The 22,255-nt window shown below is 40.7% G+C and overlaps 1 protein-coding gene across 1 annotated transcript in view; it reads right to left on the reverse strand.

The window, feature by feature from the left end:
* The window catches only part of COL22A1 (collagen type XXII alpha 1 chain), a 234,289-nt gene that overhangs the window by 153,605 nt on the left and 58,429 nt on the right, over positions 1 to 22,255 (reverse strand). The window contains exon 4 of the mRNA XM_069854706.1: positions 9,790 to 9,864. Coding sequence (XP_069710807.1) covers positions 9,790 to 9,864 — 75 coding nt within the window. The remainder of the gene's footprint in view (positions 1 to 9,789; positions 9,865 to 22,255) is intronic.

The following is a 22,255-nucleotide window of genomic DNA, read 5'->3' on the forward strand; positions in this document are numbered from 1 at the left end:
GACCTACTACGTTATTCAACATGTGTTGCTGTTATTTCTGTACCATCCATCATCTGCTACATTTTTCTGTTCCTGACATTCTTTCCTCCATAGGACAGAAAATCCCAACAAGACCTGACAGAGCATCAGATATTAGGGATATTTTTAAGAGCTCACTGAAGTCTCCATCTCCAAGGCTTTTCCATCATGTTAAAATTACCTACATCCGTATCAGTAGATCACTGCCCTAACCATAGCTCCACTTGGCAACAAGAAGTAGTATTTAAGAGGGGGTCAGATGCACAGTGATGCTTCAGGACATTCAGATGCACAGGACATCCTTCAATGTCCTAGTCGTTCTGGCACACTGGCAGAAAGCAGTCAGAAAGCCCTTTCCCTCTTTCTTGATGATCCACTGTTCAGGCTGGTGAGGTGTCTATGATGACAATACTGGGATCAGTGTCAAAGCAGCCAGCCACTCTACCTTCACATTGTCCCAGCATCCCTGTGGGGGACACAGTTGTCACTTGCTTGCTTGAAGTAATCAAGACAACATGTAAGGTCAGAGTCCTGCAGCCCAGACAACGTCTCATTGTGAATGACTCTAAAAAGGGTTTTGAAAGAAAGTTTTTGCTGAACCAATTTTTTTAACTCTCTCTGCCTGTTGAAAGAAGTGATTTCCGAAGAATTACAATGTGTAAGACTTGTGTCTTCCTGCACTGTTTTATTCCCCTCTAGTTCACCTCTCCAGCAAAGAAAGAAAAAGCAGCAGCTTTTTTTTTTTTTTTTCATGGGTAATTCACATCACATATAGCACTCCCAGCTTGACAGTTTGATTTAGCATTATCTGACTTATTCCTAATGCATTTAGGACTGCACCTGCAGAAGAACAAAGATATACGGGCTGCCCACAAGCCCCTACATGAAGTAGTGTGGTGAGTAAAGGGGTGGCACAAGCCATTAAAAAAAATTAATTTACTATATTTTACAAGCAGCTTGCAAGGGAATTTTAGAACCATAGAGTATTGCAAAGCCCATAGATTAAAGGGACACAAGAGTGTTTTAAAGAGGTTCTTGCTATTAACCAATTGCCCTTTCTTTCCACAGATGTTACAGTTAGGATTTAAGCAGCACTTCCTGCTGTTCTCACTTTCTTCTCACCAGATCCATCAGACTTTAGTGATCAGAGCACCTAAAAACTTAAGCTTATAACGAGGTTTTGTTGAAATACACAGAATAGCTCTCGAAAAAGGTGTCTTCCAACAAGCCTGATGTTTCTAGGAGATAATCCATGAGGTGGCTTACAGGGACTTTATATATTCTCAGTATTATAAGAATAAGAAACCAAATTTACCCCCAGTACACAATGTCACTATTCAGGCTGTTGGTTTACTGAACCTGGTTTACTTCCTCTGTGTCAGAAGCAGGAGCATGGTTTGAGGTATATCACACAGTCATACCTCAAAAAGAAACATGTATTGGGAGGTAATGATGCACGTGAAGAGGTGGTCAACAGATTGAACTACCGGCCTCTCTGTTTCTGTTTCTGACCAGCCTAAGGCTTCAGTCAAAAAGAGAGGGGAAAGAGTCTGTGAGGGTTGTGACGCATTGGAACAGGTTGCCTAGAGAAGCTGGAGATGTTCAAGACCCGGCTGGATAAGGTTATGAGCAACCTGATCCAGTGAAGGTGGCTCTGCCCATGGGAGGGGCTTGGAACTGGATGATCTTTAAGGTCCATTCCAACTCAAACCATTCTATGATACAGCACTTGGTACTGTTACACAGGAAAGAAAACACTTCAGGAAAGATAAAAAGGACACTAAAACTAGTCCAAAGAGACAGCATGAGAGAAAGAGAGAGAGAGGTCAAAATCACAAGCTAATAAATGGATACAGAGTTATAGCCATTCCACCTGGTGGAAAGAGTTCTTGCAATCTAATCCCCCGCCTGTTGTAAAAACAGGAAATAAATACATGTCTATAGCAGCTGCCTCTGAAGCAGCACCTTTCAGCACCTGATCTCATGTTAATAACACACCACTTTATTTGATGCATTGTTCTATTTATCTACATCAGTCCACTCTTACCCATTTGCTTCTCAGCTTTCGAACAGTTCCAAATAGCATATTAAACAGCACTGAAAGCTGTTTCTGACACTGAACTCTTTGCCTCATTACTGAAGGCTTTTCTGTGTTGAAGTCATTCTCCATTTTCTCAGTGATGGACATTTGGCTTAGTGCCATGGTCCCTCTTTCAGTTCCTTCCCTGCTCCACTGATTTACAAGATTAAACAGAGGTTCATTATTCCTTTGATGTACTTGCATGCCAGGTAGGTTTGCACCAGCTGAACTTACCAGGACTGTTTGTACTAGGTTCTGATTTTAATTAGTTCCTCTATTTTGAAGTTCTCTTTTGAGTTCCTTGGACCCTAAGGTGCTGTGTGCACCTCTGAAAGCCATTAAATGGCATTCCTGTAAACTCATGACATGGCGTAGCAGTGGGGAAGGGAGGACTCTACACTTCTTTGAATAAATGTTGTCTTCGTAGTACCCAAGAAGATGCAAGCACATTTTGGTGGCATCCTACCCAGTGTTGGGATGACTATATGTCCATTTTCACATCCCAGTCCTTTAGTTTCTGTAGAAGGGAATTCCTTGGCACATAATCCCAAAAGTAACCATCACAGTTCCCCATGCTGGATAAGTGGAGCACCTGGACATCAGGCATGCCACAGCGCACATCTAACGCATTGGTTAAAGCTAGCCCGTAGGACTAGAGTGGCTACAGTTCCAGATGATGTCTCGACTTGGTTTTCTTGGATTTAATGGGTATTTAATTGTCCTTGAACATGGGTGAATCATTTGGCAACCTCTGAAAAACTTCAAAGATCTTTTAAGTGTAATGATCTAGGCTATAATGGTGACATTAGCTATTGCAAAGTACATAGACCACTAGAAAGCAAATCTAAAAAAGACTCTTAAGGTCATCTGCACTGAATATATCCCGTCAACCAGTTCAGAGGACAAATCTACCCCACAGCATCAGTCTGGCTATTTTCTCCAGCTCACAGGAGACTGAAATGACTCTAGGGACTACTGATACAGATAGGTCAGCTGCTACTTTCCCTACTTACTTTTCATGGTTAAACAGCAACTATAGCCAGATGTATGTGTCTCAGGAACTCCATTTCAAATTCAGCTGTCCAGATCCTCAGAGACTGGAGAAGATCAGCACTCAGCTAAGTGCTAATATTGTTTATGAAATTTTGTTTGGGGACTTCATAAGACAAGTGGAGTGGGGGGGAAGAAATAAGAAGCTCTTAGCCCTGTCTTCATTGTCATTGCCTAGTGACTGCTCACTGAAAAACATGACAGCAAAGTTTCTGTGCCATGGTACAGTAAAGCTTCATTCTTCTGCTCCATCATCCACAAACATCATAGCTGTATTCAGTCCTACATATGCAGGTGTAACACTGAGGATGGAGAGGAGACTAGCTGGTGTTCTCATAAATAGCCAGCTTCACCATCACTGCATATGTGCAGTCTTCGCTGGTGACCACCATGTCTGCGAATCTACTGTCTAAAGACAGTGATCCATTACAAATCTCTGCAGCTATTCATGAATTTTCCACTTGCCTTTCAGGACCTTCACAAGGAGACTATGACGGGGACAAAATGGACTGCCAACTGCACAGGGAGAGCAAAATGCCCATCACACAGGCACCACAAAAGCACTTTTGTCCCCCAGAGGACATCAGTCTAATGTGCTCGTTCCACAGGTTCAACAGCCTGGACACTCCAATTTCCTCCTTCTACCACATGTTTTAGTGGGCAGATATAAATAGTCCCAGGGATATTATAATTAGCTGGTGAGTCACTGGCATCCCTGGAATTCAAACCTTTTGCTGTGAACCACAGGACACTGGAGACATGCTGACAGTTAAACCCAGACACTGCAGTCTATAATTGTAGGCTACTAGTTTTACAACCAGTGCCTCTATTGTAAAATGCCCAAACAACCTTTTTTAGAACTACAGAAAAACAGAGAGGTCATAAATATGCTGGTGTTTCACTCATTCATGCATGGAGGTTTCTGAGATGGGGAATAGAAGTCAATCTGTGGTACAATTCATGATGAAATTTCTGCTGTTCTTCAAACACACAGCCTCTGTGACTACTTAGAAGTCAGAATCAGGACTTTAATGTTCCCTCTTTGTCCCATTAGCACCATCCACTGTGGCTTGTATGGGATGTGTAATGTGATGTATTGGTTGGAAGCATCCCTCCCCAGGGTTAATTTTTCTTAGCATTTTATGGAAATTGTCACAGGTCTTTCTTTACTCCTGTGGCAGATTCTCCCTGAAAATAGCAGCCCGTATCTCTTGAGAAGTGTTATCTCCTCTGGTAGATAATGTTGAGGACTAGAGCTCAGTCCATTTTTAATTCTAGGGATCATCAAGATTTCTGCAATCAAATCCCCTCTACACCAGGTCCAGTTAATAATACAAATAATTCAAATTTTAAGTTTTAAAACTTCAAGAAGTATAATTCATTTTCAATAACTTTCATGTGATGCTCTAGTGCAATATAATGCTTCATAAGGAAAGGCTGTGGATGTGGTCTTCCTGGACTTCAGCAAAGCCTTTGACACAGTTTCTCACAGTGTTCTGCTTGAGAAACTGTCATCCTCTGGCCTGGACAGGCGCACACTCTCCTGGGTGGAAAACTGGTTGGATGGCCGGGCCCAGAGAGTGGTGGGAAATGGTGTGAAATCCAGCTGGAGGCCAGTGACAAGTGGGGTTCCCCAGGGCTCGGTGCTGGGTCCAGCCCTGTTCAATGTCTTCATCAATGACCTGGATGAAGGCATCGAGTGCACCCTTAGCAAGTTTGCGGACGACACTAAGCTGGGTGGAAGTGTCAATCTGATGGAGGGTAGGGAGGCTCTGCAAAGGGATCTGAACAGGCTGGACCGCTGGGCAGAGTCCAATGGCATGAGGTTTAACAAGGCCAAATGCCGGGTCCTGCACTTGGGGCACAACAACCCTGTGCAGTGCTACAGACTAGGAGAAGTCTGTCTAGAAAGCTGCCTGGAGGAGAGGGACCTGGGGGTGTTGGTTGACAGCCGACTGAATATGAGCCAGCAGTGTGCCCAGGTGGCCAAGAAGGCCAATGGCATCTTGGCTTGTATCAGAAACGGCATGACCAGCAGGTCCAGGGAGGTTATTCTCCCTCTGTACTCGGCACTGGTGAGACCGCTCCTCGAACACTGTGTTCAGTTCTGGGCCCCTCACTATAAGAAGGATGTTGAGGCTCTGGAGAGAGTCCAGAAAAGAGCAACAAAGCTGGTGAAGGGGCTGGAGAACAGGCCTTATGAGGAGCGGCTGAGAGAGCTGGGGTTGTTTAGCCTGGAGAGGAGGAGGCTGAAGGGTGACTTCATTGCTCTCTACAACTACCTGAAAGGAGGTTGCTGGCCTCTTCTCCCAAGTGACAGGGACAGGACAAGAGGGAATGGCCTCAAGCTCCGCCAGGGGAGGTTTAGGCTAGACGTTAGGAAAAAATTCTTTACAGAAAGGGTCATTGGGCACTGGAACAGGCTGCCCAGGGAGGTGGTTGAGTCACCTTCCCTGGAGGTGTTTAAGGCACGGGTGGATGAGGTGCTGAGGGACATGGTTTAGTGTTTGATGGGAACGGTTGGACTCGATGATCCGGTGGGTCTCTTCCAACCTGGTTATTCTGTGATTCTGTGATAAAAAAAACCACAAGGGGCATATTTCCAGGGTGAAAAACTTTATCATTGTGGTTTTCTGCCTGGTCATGACTAATAGTAGGTCATGATCCTTTGTTAAATGCTGATGAAATCAAAATGGCAATTCAGCAGTATAAGAAGAATTAAGTTTTACAACTGTGGCTTTATTTTTAATACTTTAGGGCAAAGAAGACGAACCCTCTTTTGTCTTCATTTCTGCATTCGACAGAAAACCCATAGTGCCCTAAGAAAACCATAAGAATTTTGTTTAAATTATCATTAAGCATTGCTTTAAAATATCACACTTTCTGGAAGAGAAGCAATGTTTATCCTGATATCCTAACCAGATTTCTTGTTTTCTTTCGAAATTCCATGCATGATTCTAATGCACACAGCAATATTTACATTCTGAATATACATGTTATGAACTGCTAGACAGATGTCACTCCAGTTCACTGCCAAAATTTGTATCTGTGGTAAAGCTGCCTATATAGTTTTACATTATGCAATCCTATCTCACTGTAGCTGCCCTTACTGAATGCTACAGCTAGCGATTTTTAGTTTAAATGTTGACAACAGAGGGCCATAGAGCACGATCCTCTGCTATGAGGGGACCCATTACTATCCATTGCTGTTTATTTGTCTCCATTACTACTACTACTTCACCACTCATTCTACTGTTTCATATCACTGACAGTTTGAAACCTTCTTCTAATGTCTTGAACACATCTCTTAAACTGTTGATACCCATTTCTTATTATACTTTTTGTCCTTTGGCTTGAGTGATCCCCCTATCTCCCTTCTGCTGTTCCCCTGATCTATTTGCAGAGAGCTGTTGTATCTGCTCTTTCCACCTGCGCACTGCAAGATTAACCAAACTCAGTTTTTTAATCTCCTGTTTGAAAATTGTGTGTCTGGCTCCTGAACACGCTAATAGCTGCTTGAGGCTCAATCCATCTTTCCTGAGCTACGCAGGTCTGAGCACACTTTTCTAGATAAGCTGTATCCAAACCCCTGTCCACTCTCATGAATTCTCCCCTGTCTCTACAAGACCTACTTTACCTTGTCCAATAATGACTTTTACCTTCTCCCCAGCTGTACAGCACTGTGACTTCCAAACATCTACTGACTAAGACACCATCAGTTTCCAGAGTATGCGTTTATAGCACAAATCCTGTTATTGATCCATAAGTACCATAACAGGCCTTTTAAACTACTAGTCCCAAGTCAGCTGGAAAAACTCCCAGTTCCTCTTTCAAGGATATCCTGATACCAAGTCTATGTAGTGGAAACTCAAAGAGAAGATTAGATCTAACGCAGGATCCTGAGGAGGTCCACCAGTGTCTGCCCTCTGGCATGTTATTCCTAGAGACTTCATCTTTATCTCCCTGATAGCCACTTTCTGGATCACTTTACAGTTTTTTATTAATCTCTAACTTTTTTCACTTTAGCAGTGATTTTCAGTACAGCACTCAACAAATGTTTGCTGAAATCCAAATGGATGAGATTTAATTAGTTCCATTTGTCTAAAGAAAAAATAATCACCTGTCTTTTGAAAGGAAAATATCAGTTTAGGCTGTTGGCTCTCTTCCAGCTCATAGTGTGCTTTTTGATATAGTTATTCCCTTGATTATGCACGGAGCCATCCTCCTGACCCTGATTCTCTGCCTTTGACTTACCAAAATCCCATGCAACTTGTACTTTCCAGTCACACCACTGATTCCTTCATTTCCAACAGTTTGTCCCTTTATAGATAGTTTTACAATTTATCTTCTATTTTTTACTTCTGCTAATACAGAGTAACTCAATCCTCATTCACTTAACTGCAGACACAGACTTAAAGGCAGCAGGTCATGTTATAACTTCTCTGCAGGTGGAGTATACAAGAAAGGGCTGGCATTGGTGATGTTCTGTGTGAAAGAATTGCCTGTGCCATCTGCCAGTGCGTTTCACCCAATAAATACATATAAATATATATATAATTATGTATGCATATTAAAAAAAAACCCACAAAACAACAGAAATACTTTTGTCCCTCTTACCTTCAATTCTGATGTCTTATCCCTGTCTGAGAAAGGGAAGAGGTGTTTAATGTGAGAATCTTTTTAATACAGTCTTCCCTGTCCCCAAAAATGAGATTTACTACAGCTTCCACTCTATGAGGATGCTCTTTGTGCCCATCTAAAAATGAGCTTGTACAAGATGTAGCTATGAAGTTCTGTGTTAGGAGCCTGCTGAGCAAGGATCAGTTTTAGTTGTCATTAAGCTTCTAAGTGGAGCACAAGTCACAGGTGTTAACTTCAAATTCTTGGATGTATGAGGACCTGGGCAGCAGAGGAACAACCTCCCTCTCAGTGCTGTCACTCGTCAACCCACAGAAATCCCAGAGCTGAATTGCTCTCACTAGTGTGAGGGAGAAGGGTGCAAGCTGCTCCTCAAAACTGCATCTCGCTTTGGAGCAGAACAAAAAAAACTTTCAGCAACAACTAATAGCACAACACATTCTTTTGGAAGAGGAAACACAGCATACTAAGACAATAGAAATTTTCCAATTACCTTAGCTGGAAGAAGGCAATGGTATTCTGTTGGAATTGGACACAGAGGCCCACAGTCTTCAGAAAATGCATTAGAGCATGAAAGGAGTCTATATAGAATGGAATAGCATTTCAGTCCTATACAGACCCATCTCAAGCAGCACAATGACCCAGAATATCAGTTCAACTTTTTCCAAAGAAGAGGCAAACAGTTTGCATATTCATTTCTATACTTCACTCTACTAAAAATTTCTGCATGAAACCTGAAGTGAGATATTTGGGCATTACACTGCTCAACAGAAGATATATATTTGAAGACAGGTAAAAGCCTAAAATCTGTTAATTAGCATATGAATTAAAATTTCACTGAGATAAACATGGACTAGACATAGGCAGTCTTTTTGCAACACAGACTTCTGGAAAGGATCACATACAAGATGATCACCTGAGAAGCACAATACTTCTACTCATTTTAAGCAGCAGCTTCCATTGCAAATAGATTCATTCAGAGTCAATAGGACTATTTACCCAGTGACAGAAGGACTCTCAGAACAGGCTGATGCAAGACCTAGCAATAAGCAGCAGTTGAAAATGGATGTTTGAGTATTACTATTGGGTCTAATGACCAGAAAAGATGTTACTTCCCAGCATTGTCACAGGCTTAAATGTAACCAGATTGCAGCCAAAACAAGCTGCTTACAGACAGCCCAGTTGGAACTCCTATTTTGTGCAGGCAGTGAAAATTCCCAATGAAAAAACTGAGCAAGTAGAAGAGCTGTCAAACCTTGACCATTTTTACTCCTAATCAAGTTACAGAAGAGCTTCCAGTCTCCCACTGCAGTGACATATGTTCCTAGGTCAGTCACAGATATTCCCAGTACAACCTTGATGGACAGGTTTTTTTTCTGCCAACAGCTCAGTCTTGGAGGGCTAGAAAAGAGGCACAGCCTACTCATATATCTGACAGATTAAGTCCTTCAGCTGGCTGGAAAGATATATCAGAACTCACAGAAAAACAGAGATATCACCAGACAGGCTTTCCACTTCATTTTTCATCAGTACTTCTGAAAAGATGCTTCTTCTTGGGATTTTTTTTTCTCTTTTCTTCTTTTTTTTTTCTTATATACACTTATATAAGCATTTCCTCAGTGTTAATTGCCATTGTGCTTAGACATCATGCAACAATCACAGATTAAATAAATGAACATTGAAACTCTCCAAACATGAAATGGTAAAATAAAAAAAGGCATCTCCAAGATTTACTGTGTTCCTCTATCTACTACACTAAGCTCTACTGGCTTTTTAACTTGCTGTTACATCAAAAGAAAGCTCATGATTAATTTGCTGTCGACTGTCAACAGATAATTCTTTTTCAGTCCTGCAGTTTTCAATGTAATTATCCACTGCTGACTATGTGTTGGATTAAGAAACTGTCAGCTAGGAAAGGTGTAATAAATCAGAACATCAAACTAGAAATGTATAGTTACATTATTTCATTTCCTAATGTACAGCAGAAAAGTGTGTCTCTTTACCTGGAATTTCATCAGTCCCCCGACTGGTGTGTTTGAATCGGTCTCCTTCCACGTGGACGTTTGGACACAGGACATCTTAAAAAGAAAAGAACCAGTATAAAATTATCACAGGTAAACACAAAATTGTGGAAGGTAGGGAACTAATAAAGGAGATAAGCCTGATTAGGATGAACTATTGGGTTTTGTCCCATACTTGCACCTGGTCCCTCACTTGCATGTGGTCCCACAGCAATAATACTAGTTCCCTCTCACTGCATACCCTAAGTACCCTTCCCCTATCCTGTTCCTTAACCACAGTCTGGGCAAGAGACAATTTAGTACGTCTTTTTTTGAGCAACTTATTGCTGGTCGGACAGCCAAGAAGCCAAACAGAGCCTTCCGGAGCCTTTCCTCAGCTAGAATAACACTGTGGATTTTTCTTTTTCAACAGACTGTAAATCTGCGTGAAAGACAAAAACTTAAGAAAATACAGACTATGATTCTACTCTCAGATTGGTTGGATAGGAATTTCTGGAGGCTGAGCTGGAGCTGCAGTGCTGCTCAAGCTTTTCAGAAAGGACAGCTCCTGCTCAGAAAAATCTCAAACCTGAAGCGGTCAGTTGGAAAAGGGAATTCAGAGCATAGAATGTTGAAGTGAATTTACTCACATCAAGGTCCCATCACAGGCCGGTGTCAGAGACAAAAAGTGAAGCCTAGACTCCAGTATCTTACTATATTATGTGTGATTCCCCTGTGTTAACAGTCCTCCAGGACCATGGCTATTCATTTGTCTGGTCCTTGAGTTTGTTTAAGCACAAAGCAGTGTTAAATATAACTAAAACTTTGAACAATATTCACCCCTACACACAGGTTTCAAAAACATCCTGAAAATAGCCAGTCTTTTTCACTCATTTCTCATGCTCCCAATTAGTGTTAACACAATCACAGGCAAATGCTGTTCTGTCTACCTCCCACCACCTCTTTCCTGCCATGTCTTTGAAGTAACATTTATTTATGTGGTAGGTAATCACACACTTGTAAACAATGAAGACAGGAAGCTCAATGAGAATATAAAAAAGAAGCCTGTCTTTTCACCCCTTGCACAGCCCCACATGTATGTCCTTTCTCTGATTTAAAAACCAGTCAAATGAGAACAGTCAGGTCCCATTCCTTTATTTACCCATGTTCATGCATGATAGTATACACTTCCTCTGTAGTTGAAATTTTCATCTTGATGCATATGGTATTTCACATCATCTCCATCTGGTACTTACTATGTTATTCCTTCAGTATCATTAATTGTTGTGCTTGAAAAGAAGGAACAAGGTTCAACTGCTCTGTAAAGGATGAGGAGTCACAAGCTAAAGGTGATTCAAGCTCAGACTGTCATCACCAATGAGTCACAATCTCACTGGGCTGTCTGAAGACTTTCTACAGCAGGTCTACCTTGAATTGTGTGTGAAGATCCATCAAAAATTGAGAGATAAAAGTTACTGTGCTAATGAATCTACAGTCCAGATATTATCAGCTGCAGATGAGACACTCTCAGTTCAGTGGAGAGAAGAGGACTATAAAAGCCATTGCCAAAACCCCCAACAGCCAGCAATGCAACCAAAAGCAGTTGAATACATTCAGTCACCCTTTTGCCACAGAAGTGAGAGAGGCTAGAGAGAGATTGCTCATGCAAGTGTGTATTATCCAAAGCATAACAGATTTTCTTCGGGACATCTTTAGGGCTGCTGTTTCTATAGATAGAATTCAGAGAAGTCACTTTTTTTTTTTCACTCTATCAGGAGCTAATATTGATTGATGCATGGGGTAATGTCATATAAATTTTAGCTTGTGCTCTCTACTGCCTGGTCAATTGAAAGCCAGGATGCTTCACTCAAATCTGCTTATGTCTTAACATTATACAGGTGAAACCATGTGGTAATTTCACCTCCTTCTGAGGTCTGCACAACTTCCCAACACATTAGGGAAGTTCTCTTCTGCTAGGAGACCTTTAATAGTTGAAAAATATCTAAACCACTAAGAACTGCAAAAGCCAAAGTTAGGGCACTTCTATTCCCATTCAAAACCAAGCTGTACTCACAAGAAAATTCCTTAGAAGTGTCAGAAGCACTATGCAAATATTACACTGATATAAAAACACAAAAATTACATTTACCTCTGCTGTCCAGGACACCTGAGAGATACACAGGGAAGAAGAAAACATCACAGACATAATAGTGTACCTCTTCATGCAATCAGGAGGTAATGTCTGAATTATAGATATATAAATGATTGCTCCAATCTTTAATGACATAAACGCTCTCTACCAGGCAAAGAACCATGCCTTCCTAGGAGAAAAGTAACAGCAAGTGTAATCTTCCTGGTTTCAACTCCTATTTTGGAACCAGAAAACTCATGTGCTTGACTTTAGTACAGACCTAGCTTGCCACAAAAAAACAGAAACGCTGATGTTAATAAAATTATTCTCTTCTTCCAGCTCTGTCCCTTAAATGTCTTATTACCTCTTAAAGAACACTTAAGCCTTCATTTCACAAGTGTTCTGTGCTCCTTTTGGCTTCTCCTTTCCTGTCTGCATCTAAAGCATGAGTAGTCCACAAGGGAAAGAAAACAATTGCAGTACTCACTTTCCAGCTACAAAATAAGTCACAGAGGCACGGAAGAGGTTAGAGCTATACTATCCAAGTTAGCAGCATGGCTAGTTGTGTCCAAAGGAAGAGTGTGCCTGACTGACAGCACATCAATTGGTGCACTTAGGGGTGCACTGATAGGAAAGGTAAAACAAAAGCTGTTCCTCTCCTTTGGAGCCTTTCAGTCAGATACCTGATATAGGTGAACATTTTAACACCAAATAAGAATGTTTATGCCTGTTTTGTCTGCTGTCACCAGGCCAAACTTTGAGCAAACGGTCACGATGCATGGAAGACTTGCACCAATGAGCATCCATCACAAATGGCAGAAAGGATACTAAAATCGGCACTGCAGCTACAACTCTACTACTTAGTAAAAATTTACAGATATTGTAAAAGAGAAGACACAACTGACTAACCTGAGCTTTCAGCCACTGGTTTTGTCTTGTACTTTCTGGATATGTCATTCAAACCTATAAGAGCTTACAACTGCTCTTAAATACGTATTGTTTAAAACTACTTCCTGGTCCTCAACTTTATGTTGAATCTTTCTATTAAACCTTTGCTTTATTCACAAATTGTATCAGCAAAGATTTTATATTTATGTCCATGAAGTTCATGAAAAATTTTAATAGCACCAGAACTGCTATATATATCACTTTTACAGTTGCACTAGAAATTATAACTTTCCACTGACACCTGCTGTGTGAGATCAGTCAGCTCTTAATCCATTGCAGAGTGCTACTTTTTAATGCAAGTGTCATTCAATAAGAATGAATCTATTATATCTAGGTAGTTACCATATCAACCAAAATGTAATTCTCCGCAGAAAGGAATTAGTTTTGTTAGAGATGACCTCTTTCTTATAAAATTATAATCCTTAAATTGGAATACATAATAATTCCTGTTCTTTAATACTTCATTCACTGGCTTTGATGTAAATTACTTTTTTTTTTTGGTGAGATCAGGAAAACTTGTCTGTAGCTATACATATGAATCACTTTTCATTTTTTAATAGTGATACATCATCATCATTTCAAAGTCCCCACATCAGCCTTTCACTAGGCAGCTGTATTTTTTCCCAGGTATCTTTCTTCTCTTACTATTGTTATGCTCTAGTAGGCCAAAATTGCTGAATACAACTGCATGTTCAGCTTCTCACTTGCTTCTTACAACCAGAAGGTCCAGCCAGGGTTGTCACCTGAAACCTCATCTTCTTCCTCTAGAGACAAATTCCTCAGTGGACGACATGCCCAATGTGGGATAACAGTTTATTTCTTGAAGCTTCCTTTTCCATTTCTTTTCCACAGATCTCCAAATTGTTCAGAACTGTAGATCTCACACCAGAGAGAAAAGAGACAATCCAATTCAGCATCACACAAGCCTTAGTGCTGACTCAAGGAAAATATTTTTTACCTGCCTCACTCCTAGGATTATCTTTACAGATAACCACAGACACACAGAAGTGACAGGAGATGAGTGTGTCACATCCAGGACTCTGTTTTTCCACCCTGATCCCTCTCTTCCCTCATTCCTCTGGAACAGAACAAAGGAACATTTGACCATCTGTCTATTGAAGGAGCTGCTTAAATACAACTGAGGAAGAAGAGAAAATACTGGGAAATAATAGTTGAGGCTATTGAATCTCTGAGAGAAATGGACACTGTATGTCTTTCAAACAGGCATTTAATTGCTTCCAAGCACTGGGGACAATTGCTTATGGAAAATGTATCCTGTATGCTTTCAGAAGATGCTCACACATCTTACAGTGACTGTGCATCTAGTGCAGTGTAATTGGGTTTGATGAAAGAAGATAGTTAGGACTGACATTTACAAACCTTAGCTTTTGCATAGATAGACTACTTTCATTAAATTTCCTCTACAGTCCAAAAAGAGAAATAACCTCTTCTGAGAGGTGATTTAGAGAAGAAACACTTGAAATTACCCTAAAGGGTTTTGTTTCTCCAGCAAGAATACATTTTCAGGAGACCCCCTTAGTCACAGTCAGATTGAGATCTTTGCAATGCTTCATTTCAGAGAGAACACACCAAGAACTGATTGCCTCATCGGAGCTCTCTTAGTATCCTCTACTGCTGTCTTAGACATCAATTTTAGGATGGGATGCACCACTCCTTGGAGATGTCTCTCCCTCTGCACTGGGTATTGACAGAGCTTAATTATCTTATTTTGCAATATACAATTTATTTTAAAGCAGGTAAAGTTAGGTAAGGCAATTCCCATCATTAAAACACTGAAGAACCTAGAGGACATGGAGTGCTCTGTCCTATTTTGTACGATTGTGAAATCCTCCTGTGTATCCTGCTCACCACTGAACAAGCGGACATGGTGCATCTGAGCTTCTTGGCTCGAGGAAGCAGAATGTGGTTTTCTGAAAGTGATCTAACTGCAGACAACACCCTTTTCCTTGAGAAAATCATACTGTGATCTGTTTGATCATAATGAGTGAATTAAGCCTCACTTTTACATATCATCCTTTAGACTATTCCCTATGAAAAAATCCCAATACTGTCAAATACATTAAATGAAAGAGACAGTACATCTTACACAGTATAGGCACAGTAAAAGACCTCTCAGCAGAGTATGTCAGCTCACGCACTTTTACTAGTATTAAAATAGCATTAATAACATTATTGATATGAAGCTGTAATAATAGGGCTGCAAGTCTGGAAAAGAACAATGTGAATGTTCTTATACTTTAAGTCTCTGTTCCTGCAAGTCTCTTTTCCTTTTTAAAGGAAAGACAAGGAAAATTGATAGTGATAAGGGAAAAGCCAAAGGGAGAAAGAAAGAGAGAGAGAAAGACAGAGAGAGAAAGAGAAAGAAAGAAAGAGAGAAAGAGAGAGAGAAAGAGAGAGAGAAAGAGAAAGAAAGAAAGAGAGAAAGAGAGAAAGAGAGAAAGAGAGAAAGAGAGAAAGAGAGAAAGAGAGAAAGAGAGAAAGAAAGAAAGAAAGAAAGAAAGAAAGAAAGAAAGAAAGAAAGAAAGAAAGAAAGAAAGAAAGAAAGAAAGAAAGAGAGAAAGGGAGAAAGAAAGAAAGAGAGAGGAAGAGAGGAAGAAAGAGGAAGGAAGGAAGGAAGGAAGGAAGGAAGGAAGGAAGGAAGGAAGGAAGGAAGGAAGGAAGGAAGGAAGGAAGGAAGGGAGAGATGAACAAAAGAGAAGAGAGGATAAGAGAGAGGAAAAGAAAAAGAGGAAAAGGAAAGACAAAGGAAACTGAAAAGGGTTATTTTGACACATGAAGACTCATTTTGGATTTAAGAACATACAAATGGAAAAATGATTTTACACAGTAGAGGGTTATTAAATCTCTAATTCTGCCTTGAAACTGACATGAAACAGATTGAAACCATAAGGCACTTTTTCCTTTCTGACATTTCCTTTTCCAGCTCTGGACTAGCTTACATGAGGTTCTCCTTGCACTGAAAATCCCAAATCCAGCCTGTGTGTATATCCATCTCAGGGCTGAGCAGTAATTCGGCCAGATGCAATGGGCAGGTAGCACACCAGGGAACAGCACTGCCTGCAGTACTGCAAGAGTTCACACCAAGGCAATCTCCCATTACCTCACAAATTTATGTATCTCCATTTCTTTTTGTACCATGGAAAGAGCATAATTACTGTAAGAACTGACTTGTCTAAGAGGCCAAAAATACCCTTCTGAAAGCAACTCACTCGCTTGGAAATTTTGATTAAAGTCACAGTACTGCGTCTCTTCTAGAGATCCCTGGCCAGGAACAGTGTGACCCTACTGTCCCTCAGGGCTGTCTATAGAGAAACTTCCCTGTAAAGTGCTAAACACAAACCTTAATTGCCGGCATTCCATCCTTTTGTCCTTAGGACTCTGTTTAAACTGTTTCTTCATTTTCATTTTTAGGTTTTCAAGAATAACTAAGCCCTCAGCTGCCAAGGGCTCCTCCAGGGACTTGGGCATAATGAATGCTGAACACATGTAGCTGTCAAGCTACACAAGAATGTAGCAGAGAGGTTAGAACAGGAACACAAAAAGGTTAAAGCAAACATTATTTATTATCATGTTTCTTTTTTTTTTTTTTTCTCACCATACTGAGAATTTTAGGATGGCAGAATCTCAACAGCCCCCAGTGCATTGCCAGAGATTCAGCTACTTCCTGCATCTCCATCATTTTTCCATTCCCAGAACAGAAAGTCTCCACTTCCTGTTAAAAAGTGTTAATTTCCCAACCTAAAAATTTGAGCTATCTCATCCTCTGGCACCAATTATTAGCCCACCACAAATTCTATCCATGAATAAGGAAATAGTTTCTCCAATAGTTCATCATTAGGTGCTGTTGCCCCAAACTGTAGACCAGGATTAAAAATATTTCTGAAGAATAAATTAATCCAAAGATGAGTTCTGGATCTTATGTGCTTTTCAGAACTAAACAATAATAAGAAAGAGAGATTAGGTAGATTTTGGGTTGGGGTTTGGGGACAACTGAATAGAGCAAGATTCATTTTTTCTGTAATTAAGATTGCAGATTTTTTCTATTATGAAAAAAGCTTTCCTGTTGAAGCCTTCACTTAAATGGGAAGGGCCTGATGAGAACATTTTCTTAAAGTTAAGAAGATTTCATGAAAGTAGTTTTTCAAAGGAGCTTTCCTAGACTCCATTAGCTCTGCTCTTCATTTACTTAGACAGTTCACTGTGCAGCAGCTCCTCCAGCACGCTTAATTCCCTGCAGTCAGTTGACGACAAAAGTGACTCCTATATATGGCACTATCTTTATTTGCTCTTTTTTCCCCCCTTTTAAAAATACTATTTCTTTTTAAAGAATACCTCCATGCTCTTCCCATATTCACTAAATATTTTTTGCAAATGTTCATTGTCAGATAGTATTTCCCAGCAAATGAACTGATCCTTGATGTGCCACCCACCCTCAGAAACAAATTCATAAGCAAAAAACCTGATATATCTTTCAACTGCAGCGGTGACACTGATAGTGTAATGACACTGCAATTGCTTTTATACTAACATTATAATTTGTAACAAGGTGTAGGTTAAACAGAGCATCACAGCAATTATATGATTCCATTCCAAAGTTTAATGCCTAATACAAATCTCACTTCCTTTCTGAAATCACACTGTATCCTCACACTGTCCAAAAGTCCATCAGTGTCAGGAAAATCACACATTCATGGCCACTGAAGCAAAGATATATCCTGCCTTCTTCCCTTCAAATAATGCCTGCATTAATTCTGGCTGAGGTATCTGCACTTGCATCTGCATTTGCAGAACTCCCTCCTACTTTCCCAGCACAACAGCCAGGAAATGCTGATCTTCGGGTAACCACACGTTCAGTGCTCAGCACTGTTCTGTTGATGTTATATTCCACACAGAGGGCAAGCAAAACTGCTCCTATTTATTATAGCCCAGGGGGCATTTATGCAACGTACATTTTAGGTTCCAGGCAAAAGAACACTCTTCTTTGGCTCCTTCTACAGGAACAGAGAAGCTAGTTTCTTTCAGAGGGCAGTTCAGAACAGAAACCCTGATTTACCCCTGAAAAAGCTACTCTCTTCCTGTGGAATATAGGGGGAAGCTAAGGACACATGGTTCCCAAGTTAGACATCTATCAAAGGCACCACAGTAACATCCATCCAATTAATCAAGCATGGTTGGGTGCATTCCTGGACACTGAGGCCAAGGCAAGTTCAAGCCCATGTCTATAATAGCAAATAGTCATAGCCTCCAAATGGCTGCTGACCATGAACACTCCCTGACATGTTATAAGTACCCATTTGGGCCCTAGAAATGTTCTGACACTGTTAACCCACCTGGTCCAAAATGCACCAGACATGGGTGCAGATGAATTCATTACATTTCCCAGGAATGCTTCTCGCCACATTTAGGATTACTAGTTTAGGTACAGGCTGTAAAAATAGTCTTTTGCTAAAAGCTTTTTAATAAAGATCGAAAGCACCCTTTTGAACAAGGCTAAATTCATTTTATGGTCACGGGTCACCGATTTTTAAATGCATTCAGTTCAAACAAGAAAGTGGGAAGGGGCTGAGTGCACAGTCAAGAAATGTATCCTGTTTAAGTAGGGATGGGGAAATGCAGGGAGTTCTGGCATCTGCAAAACATTCAAAGTCCTTTCGAAGGTGAAAGAAAGAAAAAAAAAATTGTTAAATTCTTTTCCCAGACTTTGCTTCCTGTCCTATCTCACTTCCACTTGAATTGTGAAAAAAACTGTGAAAAAAAATCTATTTTCCTAGTCTGTGCTATGCATTTATGCCATCTTCACACATGGATTCAAGTTCCTCTCTCTTCTTTAGTCACAATCTGCTATCTTTTCTGTTTCTCATTTCTGTCTGTCTCATGTTCTGCATCTTGATTACAAAATGGACCATCCTATTACAGGTACTTGCATCCCAGCAGCACACATGAAGTGACAATTACATAGCCCCACCAACACAGGGAACACTGAACAGCCCGACAGCTTTATGTCCAGGTTGATTCCATATTCTAACCTTTAGCCCATTCTCAGATCTTCATTAGAATTTCCTGGAGAAGCTCCTGAATCTTTACTGAGGACTCATCTTTCCAGGAGATACCTACACTGCAGGACTCACTGATAGTCTCTCCCTCTCTTAACACACCCACACAAATGCAAGAAACTCATTGGATGGCTGACAACAGACATATATTGTCAAGAGGACTGATGTAATTAGCACCATTTAAGTGAGCAGCATACAGAATTAATTTGCACATGCTTCCACAGGGAATAAATGGCACTATGGGAACTATGACTATAGCATCAGGCCTCGGCACTTCCAAGCTGATTTGCTTGTGTCTGCCCCTAAACAAATACACAGACTGTGTGCCAAGGAGCTTGTCGGCAAACAGCACAAGGTTTTGAGGAAAGCAATTAGCAGCTGCAATGCTTTCCACTTAGGCTGTGAGCTGATTGCTGCTCTGGGGTGTGAGTCGACCCCTTTCTCTCTTGTTCTCCCATCCTGGGAGAGAGGTGAAGCTTCCCCTGGCAAAGTGTGCTTGATTCCAGCGAACCACAGAGTTTCTCCTGAATGACTGATTGCTGCCTTAGCAAATAAATTGCCAAGAAATTGTCTTCATGCTGATGACCTATAAGATAGTCAACAGGATAACAGTATGGGGCTGAGGTGGAGCATATGCTCTGAGAGTCAGCAGCCACAGAGACAAGCCCTTCCCCAGTGACTGCTCTACAGGCATATATGGACCGTGTCACTCCTGACCCAGCTACTAGGCTCCTTGGAATAACTTCAAATATGTTCGCTGTCTGTAGTTCATAGGAAGAATAGAACAGGATGCTACAAGGCTGAGAAAATTTCCTGCTTGCCCCTGTGGCCCAGACAAAGAACAAGGACTAACAGTACTACTACTGGCTGCACGGAAAGAAAGCTTCACCATCTACAAAAGTCAGGATCCCAGCTGTGCAGAAAAATCAGCACATGGCACCTCTCTAGGGATATAGATGAGGATGAATACTCTGTGGATGGCAACAGAAAGCACTGTAGGAAGACTGTCTCATCTGCTGACCACCTCAGAGCTTCAGAACTGCCAAGCATCTGAACATTTTCTTTTTATCTCTCCCTTCTCACTTATGAATTTTTATAAAAAAAATTTTCATTTCCTGATTTTGCACCATTGGATATGGGTCAATTCCAATATCCATCAATGTAATGAACAAATAAGACTTCACTGGTCCATAAGAAGAGCTGAAGCACTTGTATTTTATAGCCCTTTGGAAACTTATAAGAATCAATATAATACAAGCTAGCGCTGATTGCAGAAGCAGGAGGAGAAGCATCTCCACTAGTAGAAGTAGATCTCTCCTCTCTTTATTCTGTGCTATTAATCAAATAAAAAGGAAGGAAAATTTCACCAGCAGCAAATTTCACAAGAGGGACATGGTAACAACAGTAGCAACATAATGCTAAGACTCTTATAACAGTGGCTGGTTTTAGGATGGACTTAAAAAACACTGCTGTAAAACACTATTGACACAAGAGAGAAGGTAGTTTTGTTTCATTTGGAATTTAAAGTAGCAATTCCGTGTTAGTCCTATAATCAAAACTACAGAGATTAAAAATAAATGCAGTGCGAAGCTTTGGTAGGTTGGCTCTCGCTGAATAGGAACATTACAATATTTCGGCTATAAAACCCCATCAATCTCACTTGCACTCAGCACTCATGACAAGGACATTCCCCAAATGAGCCCAACAGAGCAGTAAGGCTACAGATCTACCAAAGCCATCAGTTCCTACTGCCAGCTGGCAGTACAAGCCAGTCTGTCTATTATCCTCCCATGTGCCACAACACAGAAACAATAGTATAGAGTCTCCTAATATACGTGCTGTCAAAATGATGAGATGCCAAGTTGGGGTTTATAGTTTAGTTTCAAAAAAAAATCCTGAGAAGACCAAAATATTATTTTATTTGCTGAATTGCTATATAAATGATGTCTCCTCCCAAATAATAACAGAAAAATTGAGGTATGGCATTCTGTTACTTCACTGTAGTTCCAGAAGTAAATTAATTGGAAGCAACTTGATTCAAAGCTGATACTTTTTCAGCTGATCAATAAATATACACCGGTTGTTCTAAAATAACTTTCAAGAGAGAAATATGACTCAAAGACATGTTTAAGAGGGACTCTGACCAGCATTACTTTTCTGGCATAACTATACAACTGCAAATTGAACAGTACCGTCTTCCACGTGGGTATTTCTGGGTGTTACTGTAACAGTGGCTTTAGGACTCTAACCAGGACTTATATAATTATATCACAAGAGCAAAGCAAGGAAATTTCCATATGAACACAAAGTTTGACTCTTGGTAAGATTTTGGTTTTGTTTTGTAAAGAATTGTAGTATTACTTTTGCAAAATAGAGTTGTTATTCAACATAAATGAATGCATTTAGTTTCCTTTTGGAAGAAGCCAGAATAAATTAACATCCTGACAAGAGGGCCTGGATGCACCTCAGCAAACTCATCAGTTTGTCTGGTTGAAGTCCACATCCTTTCACAAGCTGAATTTGACATTCCATGGGTGTGACACTAAACTGGACATACAGAGGCATAGCTAGGTGTATGTTCAAGGTCTTGTCACTAACTAGAGAAATCATTCTGACACTTCTTTGGTCATAAAGCTCTTCAGAAGAGATCCTTTAAGAGTTAAACATTCCCCCAACAATCCTTATGGGGGACACCATTGGAAACAACATAAAGATGAAGTCACTGATCATGTGAGAATGAGGGTTTGCCCCACATTGGGTACCATCACAAGCTGTTGGCTTTCAGAGCTCAGGAAACTCTCTGGTTCTGCATCCCAGTATGCTACAGAGTCCACCTGGAGAAAGGACATTCTTCAGAATGACTGAAGGATGGCAGAATCAAGACCAGAGCCTGCTTATTTGCATGCAAAGAGTTTAAGAGTATAATTAAAATCAACATTTGGCATCTTTACCAATTTAAAGACGTTTAAGGGACTATCTTGAGTTTTGCAGCCCTCAAGCACACTTAAACAAAGCCAAGCTGAATGCACATGGGGTTCATGTCTGACATATGTTTTGAGGAGGAGCTTCAGTCCAATTCATTCCACCTACACAGTCTTATCCACCTGGCAGTTCCAAAACATGCCAGCAGGCCTATACTTTCTAAGAAGGTTTGCATTATATTTGGGCACTGTAATCCCACAGGCACTTGTAGGAATTGCTTATCTGAAGCCTAATAGCAGTCAAAAGAAAAGTAACTAAGTGGGAAGTGCTTTTGAAGGCATCTGCACCCTCCTCTCTTCCGTACACAGCAGATGCTAGAACAGGAGCCTGGGGA

Source organism: Phaenicophaeus curvirostris, chromosome 3 (assembly GCF_032191515.1).
Source record: "Phaenicophaeus curvirostris isolate KB17595 chromosome 3, BPBGC_Pcur_1.0, whole genome shotgun sequence".
Classification (NCBI taxonomy): Eukaryota; Metazoa; Chordata; class Aves; order Cuculiformes; family Cuculidae; genus Phaenicophaeus; species Phaenicophaeus curvirostris.